Below are 12,703 nucleotides of genomic sequence, written 5' to 3' on the forward strand. Positions count from 1 at the left end.
CTGTGGGGCACTCAGCAAGTGGCCACAGCACTTCTTACACTGGCACGGTGTGAAAGGGCCATTTTATTCTGGGTGATGAACATTTTAGGACTGGGACGTTGTCCTCTGACTGGGTTTGAGAAATGCCCAGAAGAAAAAGATCTATGACCCACTTCATTTCTGTTCTGCTTTCTGATGAAGAAAAAAGACAAAGCATTTTAATTTCTGCATTATCTTTATTTCTACATCACAGGTTTGTTGCACTCAAAGCTTAGGAGAGGCAAGCTGAGTCTAGCACCATTTTGTTCCAGTTGGAGAACATGGTACCACCACAAAAGCATGCAAAGAATCAAGCCAGTTCCATACAGCAAAATTGTCAATATTCACGTCGATTGATTTTTTCACATATTTTAAGGCCCAATATGCTTGGAATTCCTGCACTGGCACAGCCATGAAAATTTGGTAGTGCTAGAAGAAACAAGAAAATGAAAATATTAGCAGTGACGAGACCCCTGTTTCCAGCAAGTCTGTTAAATGCACAAATTTCAATCCCTAGTCATGGTCGTATTGGAGGCTCCTGTTGGTCTCAGTGGATGCTGTGTAAAACTTCAGTGGTGTAACTCCGAGGGGGAAATGTCTGAACAGCTTTCAATCACCTTTGTGGCCCTCCTTTCCCTTAGGTACAGCAGGCAGCGTGCTGGCACACAGTAGATGCCTTGTGGGACCTCTCTCAAACAGGGAAATATATTCCCGCCTCACATGTACCACATGGACTTGCCACTTAAAGGTTAGAAAAGTGCTTGTGCACTGTAACAGAAGCATAATTAACTTAACTTGAGGAACTTACGTTCAGTCTTTACAAGCTGGTAGAGAGGCAGACCTGTGCAGAGTTGTTCAATGGGTTTACCATAGACAATCCAGTCTTTCATACGCCCAAATCTGGAATCGCCAGATTGAAACTGTACCCACACATTATTTGGAGAGTATACGGTGTTCATAGTCTGAAAAGAAAATGTTAGACATCATCAGTAATGTAGCTTTGTTTTCACTCTACTAGGACACCCTTTGAGAAAATCCCAAAGCCTAATGTCACCTTCCTTTGACTCATACAAAGCATTGGCTACAGAAGCTACATCTTCTTAAAGACAATAAAGATTTTCAATCTATTCAAAGTTCACTAGATACTAATTCTGTCAACACAGCAAAATTGAGCTGGTTTACTACCATAATAAGCTTTGTTAACGTGCAGTCAATTTTGCTGGGCCAGAAATTGGCCCAGAACTCAAGTCCATCTCCAGCCAACACTTCCAGCCACCTTCAGGAAGCCTGCCTGAACTCATATTGCAATCACCCCAAACCAGTCAAATTCCAGCACTTCAAGGACACATGATTGTCCATTATAAAACCACAGGGTGGAGTCATGATTCCTCATTATCTTACAATAATGTTCTGTAGGAATTTCCCTTGAAGTTCTGTCTTGTCAGATCTGCTTCATCATTGCTAACACAGTAAAAGACATTCCTAAGAACAGCCCTTCTTAAAGGCAGGTTGGAGGGCTCCCGTCACACCACGCAACTCCTGTACAGTGGCCTATCTCGTACACCGTATGGGTTTCCTACAAAGTTACCTCTCTCGCAAAAGCCAGACGTCCCATTTCTTGCATATCTGGGATGTATTGCTTATTTATTTTCATGATAAAGCAGGCATTTCGTGAAAATAACCTTGTTGCAATATATCCCTGCGATTAAGAAAAAAACATAGTCAATCAATTAATTGAAAATGGCCACCACAAATATTAGTTGGTTCTCCCTACAATTTTTAGGACAACCTAGAAGCAACACCAAGTGGCTACACAGGCCACTACTGCAGAATGACTCTGGCACTGTCCCCTTTGGGGAATGGGAGCAGCCTGCCCACACTAGTGTCTGTCCATCGGACTGGAAGGATTTTTTATGACAAACTTCTGTGACACGTGCTATACGGGAGCAATGGCTGCCCATTCTCAACTCTGACCTCGCTGAGGTCAATGACTTTCTGTTCACTTTCATCAGCCGCCACCATGGGTTTCATTACAAGTCTTTGAAACTGCACCATTGAAGCAATGATATGGGTGAAACAAAGAGGAGGAAAAGTGATGTGAGTCTTCAAAGAAACAGCCTTTCACTACAACTCATGGTGATATACATTAAAACAATTTCCAAGTTTAAAAACTTCCTCAGAGATTAAGTCTTGGCAGATTCTTAGATTTACTTACACGCGCGTAGTCAATGATGGTATCAGAGGAGTACACGCCAGAACGGACATGGACAAGAACAACGCGCTTGTCAGTGTCAATAGTCATAGTTCCAGCGACGTAGTCATTTTGAGGATCTAGCAGGGAAAAGCTCTACAGGTAAAAAAAAAATAATCATTGTTCATTATCTGGCTGGCACCAGGTGCAATATAAAGAAATGCTTTCTCTCAAATAAACAAGCGTGATTGCTTTTTGTGAACTCTAAATCCCTTAACAGCTCCCTCACAGGTCCAGGAGGCCCTTGGGGTGGAGATAAACCATGCAAGAATGAGTCAGGCTGAGAAAGGAGGGGACAGGCCCTCACTTCAGCCCAAGGAAAAACAATGTGGGCACCCCAGTCATTATGTCTGGCAGCAGGGACTGGCAGCAGATGGCAACAGGCTCTGGATTTTAGCTTGAGCTCTGGGGACCTAAGCCCTCCCAAATTCCTTGTTACTATGCAGGTGCACACAGCTGCCGCTTTGGCTGATGCTGCTTCTGTGATCTCCTTCCTACTCTATTCACCCCTTGCCCAGGAATCTCATGCATTTCCAAGGAGTACCTGCACTACCAGACTCCTCAGCCTACTCACCTCCAACGCAGAGCTCTGAGTCCAAAAGACTCCCAGCAAAACGAGGACGGCAGCCTGTGAAAGGAATAAGCATTCTCACTCAGCAGAAACACCAGGCAGTGCCATAAAAGCCCCCAAACAGTTCCTGAACTGAGGGAAGCAGCTGTAGCATCAGTCTGAAAAATGATCCACTTAACACGTGTATTAGCTGAAAACAAATTATAGCTCTTTGTTGTAAAATTCTTGCATTTAGGCTCTCTTTTGGCTGTAACTGAAAAAGCAGAACAAGAACTTTAACATTGCATGTTTTTGTATTTTTCATGTCACACTTCTTGATATCATGTTACTTCTTGACATGTCTCTACAAGTGTAATTATTAAATAAAAACTAAATCCCCCATTTTGAACTGCAATTCAAGTTCTGCACTCTTTGCTTAAATGATGCTTCCACTGACTCCCTGGGGATTGCTGCACACCCAAGAAATGCAAGTTTCCCACTGAACAACCCACAGAAACAATACGCAGATATTAGTCCCAGTACTTGAGCATCTTCTTCTCTATCTCTTTGCTTTTAAAAATAAGGAACTTTTAGAGTTCAGTAAAAATGGATATACTCACAAATCTGTTCATTTTTCTTTCAGATAAGAACAAGAGGCTGCAGAAAGTAAGAATGCAAGAAAATCCCAGAGACCTTCAACTTTTATATCATGCTGGAGGTGTGGGAAACAATTGACAGAAGTTTTCTTCATGACTCGAACAAGTCCATATCTACGTGCCACACTGTGGTAAGCCTCATATCTGAATTTTGGGTTGGCACAGATAACCTGACCTCGATAGGTTAAAAGCACTCACTAAGTCAGCTTTTGAAAAATCAATCACTCTAAATGGCTATTATTTATTGGCTTACACCCATGAGGAGTTCACACTCTTGTTGCTTCCATTTTTTAAATACTTAACAGGGTATAGTCCAGAATTAAACGTCATCAGGAATAATTCATACTGCTATTCATTCATACAAACTGCATTTTGTCTTCCAAAATATAATCCCTAACAGCCTGACAGTCTGCAGACAAATCCTGGAAAGAAATACCTATGTCACGCTGGGCTATGTGCCAGCCACTGGACAGACCGATTCTTCAGCCATTTCTTCTAATTCATGCACGCACACCTAACAAGAAGCAGTGTTATATCAAATAACATTAAATAAAACTCTACAAAGGCACGATATAACATTTTGCTCAAGAACAACATGACGTGAGCTGTTGGGTTGTAATTTCCAAGCCCTTAAGACTTTCGTGCAAAAAAAGTCCAATACTCTCTGAACTGAGCACGTCAGAAACCAGGCGATCTCTCAGAGGCTGGTCATGCCCACGCTGGGTGCCAATAAATCTGTCGTGGTTTGGGCTGGGCTGGCCACTAAAATGAATGACAGATGCTCTCTTTAACCTCTGTCCCCTTTAACCTCACATCCCTCGTCAGGGAAGGGAGGCAGAGTAAGAGAGAGCGAGAGATAGGGAGACTTATGAGTTGAAAAGAATCTAAAGAAATATTATTCATAGAAAGAAAATATAACAATATTAATAGGAAAATAATTAAATACATACAAGATATGCAAAAGCGTATCAAGCTCCCAGGATGATCACGTCACGGGCCCACACTGGGCAAGTCCCAGACTGGACTCAGCAATGGACGGGAGCTGAACTCAGGAACTGGATTCAGGAATGCACAGATTGGGATCAGAGGTGGAAGAACAGAGTCCTCCTTGGTCGCCGGCCATCGATGAAAGAGGGTGACCCCTTTGGTCGCTCAGCTTTTATACTGAGCATGATGCAGATGGGATGGAATACCCCCTAGGTCAGTTCTGAGTCACCTCTCCTGTCCAGTCCTCCCCGCAGGGGCGACCCCTCCATGGTTTTCTCCTCCCAACCCTCCAACTCAGTCCATAAGTTTAATGACTGCTGTTAGAGGAATAAATACAAGCAAGAGTCCTCTCTGTACCATTCCCTGGGATTCACTATAAACATCAGGATACCTGCTAGAAGCTGACACTGTCTGAAAAATATGCCATTAATTTCAGAGAGTGCAGTTAGTTAGAAGAGACTTAATTGAGAAGTAAAATTAAGTAAAGGAAACTTATTTTCTCCGTTCTTTTTATAAGGCCAAGTATTTTCAAATAAATTGTGACTTACCTCGATGAAACAAGATTAATTTACAGCATTCCTATTAATCTATGTAAGTAAAATTTCCAGAATTTGACCCATTATTTGGCACTGTCTGGCACTGTCATATGCTAAAAATCATTTTAGTGAAAGAATCTTGAACATCAAATGAAAAGAATAACTAGGTCAGTTCTGGGTCACCTCTCCTGTCCAGTCCTCCCCGCAGGGGCGACCCCTCCATGGTTTTCTCCTCCCAACCCTCCAACTCAGTCCATAAGTTTAATGACTGCTGTTAGAGGAATAAATACAAGCAAGAGACCTCTCTGTACCATTCCCTGGGATTCACTATAAACATCAGGATACCTGCTAGAAGCTGACACTGTCTGAAAAATATGCCATTAATTTCAGAGAGTGCAGTTAGTTAGAAGAGACTTAATTGAGAAGTAAAATTAAGTAAAGGAAACTTATTTTCTCTGTTCTTTTTATAAGGCCAAGTATTTTCAAATAAATTGTGACTTACCTCGATGAAACAAGATTAATTTACAGCATTCCTATTAATCTATGTAAGTAAAATTTCCAGAATTTGACCCATTATTTGGCACTGTCTGGCACTGTCATATGCTAAAAATCATTTTAGTGAAAGAATCTTGAACATCAAATGAAAAGAATAATTGTACAATTTCAATTCAAGTCTGGTTGCAAAACAAGAACTTCAACACATAAGGGAAATGGATTCAATCAAGTTAAGGTGAGATTATACTATCAAAACAAAGCCTCCTGGTGACTCATGGGGTTTTTCCCCAGGTACTTTTCATAAATATTTACTTTATCAGGGAGTGAGCAGGTCGTGGGAGAAAAGTAAAGAATGAAGGAACACCTCAAAAAATCAACAAAATTCTCAGTGCTTCCATTTGCGTCCAGCTGGGCATGTCACACATGAGATAAAGAAGAGGTGCACATTCTAGAAAAATCTCTGTAGCAAAGGACAGGTCAGGCAGAATTAATCACATTCTGCAGTCAAATAATAAATCAAGGTTCAAGGATGAATCCAGAAATCAATTCAGCAGTTTTGCTAGGCAGTACCACCTACAAAAATGTGAAAAAAAACCCACGTGTGGACAAAATGAAACATTATTTTGAGAATAGGGTTAAAAGTGGAACACCTCTTAGCCTTAACCGTTTGTTGCACAGTGGTACAAGAACCTAGGATGGAAACAGACTGCCTTGAGCAGAGCTTTAACAATGAGACCAAGAGAGGCTTGTCCTGGACACAGAACAGAGTCTTACACAGTAAAAGCACCCCTCCCTGCCCTTTTTCCTGGCTTCCACTAGTGTAATTAGTTGTGTAAGCTATTCTCAATGTCAAGTGCTCCAGCTGTGTGTGTTTGCCATACAAACCGCTCCGGTAATCAGAAGTTGATGGAAGATTTGGAGATTAAGGCTTCCAAGGGTGACGCATTACTGTAATGGCCAAATTGGCTATGGCTGTTGGAAGACATGGACCAAACTGATTGCCAACTCCTTGCTAATGACACCAGAGGGATTAGTGTTACACAGCCTCTCAGTACCTTTCTTGAGAACTAGTCGATTAGTTAAATTTCCAGAGACTACGAGAGGGTTTTGTGACACACAAAATAAGACTTTGATGTGCATTTGGATCTTGGAGGCCACGGACATACCTGTCTCCACCTGGCATCCACAAATGGGTCCCATTAGAAGAGCTGTCAATTTTTTCCCTTAGTAATTCATTACTTTCATTCTCCATGTTTTACACCTCGTGCAAACTGCAAAGTGGGTGCAAAACAGATGAATCCCAGAGCTCTCCGCTGCCAGCGCTGGCAGACGGGCTGCACTCACACAGTCCCAGCAAGGCATCAGGGAGTAGCGGAATGACAGAGTGTAAATGAGATGGGTGTAAATGAGAATTGGGCCTCGCCTGCTCAGCTACAGTCCAATTCCCTGGCTTTTCCACTAACACCTGACCCAATGGTCCTCAGCACCTGGGGACAGCGGAGACCTTCCCTCAAACAGAGACATGAGTTAATGGGGACACTGAGTCTCCATCAAGCCATTCTGGCAACCAAAAGGAAACTTCAGTGTGCAAACCCAAACTGAGCTACAGTAAAGGGCACAATTAGCAAACAGAGGGACTGACAGAGCTGCTGGTAAATAAGAAGCACTTTGGGGGAAAGAAAACAAGCACTTCTGACAGCACGGCTTCTGTAACAGTCACAGCTGAGAAACGCATCCAAATTCTCTGAGGCTACACATAAATCTCTCTCTCGGTTTATTGAACAGCAACGGACAATATTCCCAGGTAAAGAGACTCCGGCATTTTTACTGGCCAATTCAAAACCCAAAATGTTTTGCAAAGTTTCTGCAGCAAACAAGGCAAATCAGCTCTTGAGCCATGGCTCTGTGCATAATTCTCAAATTCAGAGAAATACTGAAATCTGCTTTCTAAATACTCCTTGACATAAAATGCCCTTTGTTACTGTTCCTCCCTTAGTGATTTCTTGTTATTTCTAGTTTATGGTCCCTTTCTAGAATTAGCGCTTAGTCCACCATCAGGTATTACTTCTGTGAAGAGGCTCTGTGAAGATACAGAGGCCGTGCCTGAAGTCTGGCAAGCAGATCCTAACTGAATGAGCTCAGAAAGGAAGGTTAACAAAACAACTCAGTTATTTCAATGATTTAGAACCAACTTCATGATTTCTGGGAACAGACCTAACATTCTTAACACAGCAAGATTACGACCTTCATTGATTGAAAAGATGGTAACAGCTACGGATAAAATATGAGGCCGAGTCCTTTGCCACGTAGGCTAAGTGTTGCTCAAATTTTTCTTAGGCATCTATTTTCTGGTTCTGGTTTGTTTGGTTTTTTTTGTTATTTAAGAGTTGCTACAAAATACATTTAAGTTACAATAACAAGTTTTCTTTCATCTTCCCGTGTGTAATGAACTCAATCAAGCTGGTATCAAAGCCTCCTCTTATCAGAGCACTTCCCCAGGAAACTTGTCATGATTCTGTGAACACAGGGCACGTGCCAATAAAGTAAACCCATTTTAAGATTTAACTTTGGGATATTACTGTATAAAAAGTAAGAGTACACAACAATTACCTGCAGATCTTGCCTCACCTGCCATCAAAATGAAGCTCACTGTAAGTATATTTATCACTTTCTCATAAAACTTTAAAGGTTGGACAGGTTTAAAATTATTTTGAGTCTTTCTTGGTGCCTAGTGAACTACTACTGTTTAGTGTAGGGATTACAGAGTAAAAATGCCAAATGTGTTGGGACTGCATGGGTGAAATTTCACTTTCGGCACTGACTTTGCTCCATAGACCTACTCAAATATGAAGAAGTGCTCTGGTACAAAGGCAAGAAGAACATGTGAAATGTTGGAAGGGCAATATTCTTTCCTTTACAACTCCGATGCAAGTCTCAGCAAGTGACATAAAGTTGTGGCAGAGCTGTCTGATGGGAGTATAGGACAAGAACCATGAGACCCGAGAGACTCCAAGTGTGTGGCTGTAAAGCTGGGGTACTTACAGCAGCCTGAAATTCTTCCAAAAAAACTTCCAAAATGCTAGTGCTAAGTGCTCTGAGTCACACTTTGGTCTTCCTCATAAAAAGCTGCCTTTGAAGTAAATTTGTGACAGCTTCAACATTAGAGGCATTGTCTCCAAGAGAATAAACATTCACAATAAGTATTATTGCAAAAGAATTTATAATCATAATAATAATATCAAACCTTTCAAAAATAAATCAGCAGTAGTTTTGACAAATCTGAGCAACAGCAAGCATGTGAAAGAGTATTTTTTTATAAAGGGGTAACTATGTGTTTAGCACTGCATTTCTTTGTACAAAATGTTTGTGCCTACCCTTATACTATAAGCCCTGTGTTCGGAGGCTCCTGCTGTGAGGATGGCCAAGTCCTGTCTCTGCTCTGTTCCGAGTACAGAGCTGACCTGTGCACCCACAGTCTAATTATTCTCAATAGCTGCACACACACAGGGATGTTGATTGGATCTGCTCCATGTCTGATGCACCCCATCCCTGGAGGGGTTCAAGCCCAGGCTGGACGGGGCTTTGAGCAACCTGATTTAGTGGGAGGGGTCTCTGCCCACAGCAGGGAGATGGAAACAGATGATATATAGGGTCCCTTCCAAACCAAACCATTCTATGATTCTATGAAATCAAAAGCTCAGGGCGAAAAGTTCAATCTTTTAAACAAGATATTTCAGACCACCTTTTTCCAAGGAGTTTACCGAACTGGGGCAGAACATACTTTAACTGTGCAAAGTATTCTGCTGAGGTTAACAGTAATTTATATCAATTGGTGATCTGATGTAAGCTCATTAATAAAAAAAAAATTCAGTGTGTTTAAATACTCTTCAGCTAGACCCCACTTCAGAAAAGTGCTAAGCATGCACAAAATTTAAACTAGAAGGCAAAATTACTTTAATTTGATGCAAGATAAACAGTTCCAATGGTAAAGTGCTGTGAATTTCAAATGTCCATTTCAGATTGTGATTGCTTCTCTTCTTGGAGTTTTCCTGGCTCCAGCTCTTGCCAACAGGGTAAGTACAGAGCTACATGGAACTAGAAACGGCTGCGATAAGAACTAGTGGCTTTGGCCTCTGAAAAACACGTTACAGAAAAGAAAACTGTATCTAAAGCCTGACATGTAGCAGGAAACTGCATTTGTCTTAAAACAAAGACAATATTTCAGGCCTTGATACATGAAGAGAAAAGGACAGTTGCTAGATATTAAATCAACAAAGTCTGTCTTGAGATTAGCACGAACACTTGTAAAAGCAAGTGCGTGGAGAGACACAAATATTACAATGAAGGATCTGACCACAAAATACTGTGAAATACTCCAAGTAAATCCCTGCCTGCAGTTCCTGCTGGGGAAAGAACAATAAGGAACTATTTTACTTCTCCTAGAAATTTTTCTTGCAAGCTTGATGCTGAACATCCCGTAATGTGAAAGTGTGTCTGTCTGCCTAAGGTGGATGATTCAGACACATGAAAACCAGGGCGAGATAAAGCCTGAATGTAAGGCTTGACACAACACTGATGGCTTCCCAGCCTCCCCTCTAAGGCCAGAAGGCAGCTCCCCTTTAAGCAGATCTCCAAGAGCAATCATTTCCCAAGACCTGGTCACTGCAGCCACTGCTTTATTGAGCCAAATCCACAAAGCCAAACCCTCATTTCCTTTCATCTTTCTCAAAAATCAGAATGGCAAGAACAACTCGCGAGGGCATCACGGTGAGCGCTCACACCGCTCTCTCACTGACACCGGGGTCAGCACCCACTCAAAGGAGGGCTTGGAGGACTGGAAATCTGTCTGGGACGACACAACTGTAAGTGGGCACCACCATGGCTCAAAAAAAATGGGAAAATGACCAAAAGCCTTTGGAAAAACACCTAAGCTTCAACGAAATTTAACAACATTCTACAGGAGATGCTGAAGAATGGTCCCATTTCACTACTGTATGGTTTCTGCTGCACTGATGCTCTGGGCAGTGGATTCCTTCCCCTGACCCAAGCACTACAGCGTATCATACACGTGGCGTTACTGGAGAAGGCAGTTTACCTTTTCCCAAAGTCCCTCGTCAGACTCCATGACACGTTCACTTGAACAACATACTTGAAAAAACCATTATTTTCCTTCCCTATCGTTATTTGGACTGGAGAAAGCCTTTTTTTCTAACCAGGGCTTCTCTCTGGCAATCTGCTTATCTTCCACTGCATATTGCTTGCAACAAAAAGCTTTTTTTTATTTCAACAGGGCTACGTAGCAACCAAGGTATTTTCAAAACACACCTGCATCATTTCTAACATGGACAAGAGGTTTTGGTCTGATAAACCCTTTCCTGCACCACGTCAAGCACACCAGGTAGGACGGTGAAGGACAGTGCTGAGAGAGCAAATCATTTGCCTGGGAGAAGCACTCGCTCCTGGCCCACAGAGAGGAGAAAGGGCTCCAAGAACCGATGACAAGTTTCTCAGCAGGGCTTTGGTTTCTCTGAATGTTGTTTTCTGGGTTTCTCTCTTTGATGCTTAGGGACTGAGTTCTCAGCAACTTCCACCCAGAATGAACCGCTTCATTATTTCAAGGAACAGACTCCAAAGCTTGCGCCCGTACGGAAAACGCATTCAAGCTCTGTGCCGAGGAATTCCTTCTTACTTTGCTTACCCTACTGCTGGTGAGAGCACTACTAACAGTGTCTGGGATATCAAAAGAAAGACTAACAACACTATCAATAAGGATGAAAAAGATTCAAGTGAATATGAGCAAATTTATTATTGGAATCTTCTGCTTTTCTATGACTTTTATAAATCAGCAAACACGTACACAAGGGAAGAGCGACAGCTCCTCTGCAGACCACTTCGAGACAATACACATTACCCAGGTACCACAGGCCTCACCACACCACACCACAATACTGAAGTTCACTACCCCATTTGCAGCTCAGATTTGTCTAAAAAGTTTGCACTAACAATTGCTTCTAGTCTACATTTAGAAAGATGCAGCTCAATTTTCAAATGGCATTTCGTGGTCCGTTTCCAACATTATGTTGGGAGAATTTCAGCCAAACTATTCTCTTATTTTCTCAGTCCAAATCTAATCAGTTTTTCCTTTCCTTTCAGGATCAAACTTCTTAAGGCAAGATGTTGCCTGTTTGAAAGTTAAGATTAAGGAACTGCCTGTCTATTACTGTGATTAATTATTCCGGATGAAGTACCGAGGAAGAAAATTCCCAGACCTGTGGACCCACAAGCAAGGGTTTTTCTCCTCCACAATCTTCTCTTGATGGCATTTTCAGTCACTTCTCTGTCCTTTCTTCTGCTCTGTCTGGAGATGATTATCTCTCAGTAAAATTTACCATCAATCTCAGTTGGTCGGCACCCTGGTTGGTTTTACTGATCCTTTAAGAAAGTAGAAGCTATTCCAAAGACAAGGTGCTAAAGTGGTGTTCTTGCAAAGTCGCAGGTTTGGCATTCAAACCCCAGCCTGTACAATTTCCCAGTCATGTTTCACATGCTGCCTTAAGCAGTTATTCATCACCACTTATACAAATGGTGCTATCCCTACTGCATAATCATATTTAAGAGAATATGGTCTGAAGTCCAAATTTATCGAAGGATACATATCTGTGTTATTTTCATTTTAACTTCTTATTAACATGCTAAGCGTTACAATGTTTTCTGTCAAAAATAAGCATTGCAATGCAACATGGCCAAGTGCAAAGAGACACATGCACTATTGCTCTCATCAACCCAGAAATCAAGCTCTAAATAAAGGATGAAGCAGCCTGTTCAGGTCAGAATAATGGTTTCGGGGTGTTGAATAGTTAAAACCAAAGAAAAACTGCACCCCAAACCAGGTGAGCCCCTCAAAGAAAAGCAGCCATATGCTTACCATATTCAAAGTTCCTGCCGGACTTGCCTGGCGGTTTCTGGAGAGAATCTCCGCTCCTTTTCCAATGTTACACTGCATTTTCCCTGCTACCACAGAGACACAGCCCTCTTCACTTGCCTGACTGCATGGTGCTGGGAAATATCTTGCAGGAAACAGGAGTTCCATCTCCCTGGCTCAAGCCAGAGAGTCCATGGATCCCTCAGCAGGGAATACAGGCACAGATGCTTCTGGAAGGAGACAATGCCTGCGCTAATGCCAACTCATTTCAGGCCAGAATTTCAAAGA

General features: G+C 42.0%; 1 protein-coding gene and 1 long non-coding RNA gene across 2 annotated transcripts in view; one reads left to right on the top strand and one right to left on the bottom strand.

The window, feature by feature from the left end:
- Positions 1 to 245: 245 nt before the first annotated feature.
- GKN2 (gastrokine 2) overlaps positions 246 to 12,703 on the bottom strand; it is a 27,803-nt gene continuing 15,345 nt past the window's right edge. Inside the window, exons 3-5 of the mRNA XM_014945453.1 lie at positions 1,607 to 1,717; positions 827 to 980; positions 246 to 447 (exon numbers count right to left, since the gene is read on the bottom strand). Of these exons, the coding sequence (XP_014800939.1) occupies positions 356 to 447; positions 827 to 980; positions 1,607 to 1,717 (357 nt within the window). The 3' untranslated portion in view covers positions 246 to 355. The remainder of the gene's footprint in view (positions 448 to 826; positions 981 to 1,606; positions 1,718 to 12,703) is intronic.
- On the top strand, positions 10,783 to 11,893 carry LOC106889934. The gene is made up of 3 exons (XR_001412432.1): positions 10,783 to 10,891; positions 11,060 to 11,201; positions 11,647 to 11,893. It is a non-coding gene; the product is annotated as an uncharacterized LOC106889934 (long non-coding RNA).

Source organism: Calidris pugnax, unplaced genomic scaffold, assembly GCF_001431845.1.
Source record: "Calidris pugnax isolate Ruff unplaced genomic scaffold, ASM143184v1 scaffold120, whole genome shotgun sequence".
Classification (NCBI taxonomy): domain Eukaryota; kingdom Metazoa; phylum Chordata; class Aves; order Charadriiformes; family Scolopacidae; genus Calidris; species Calidris pugnax.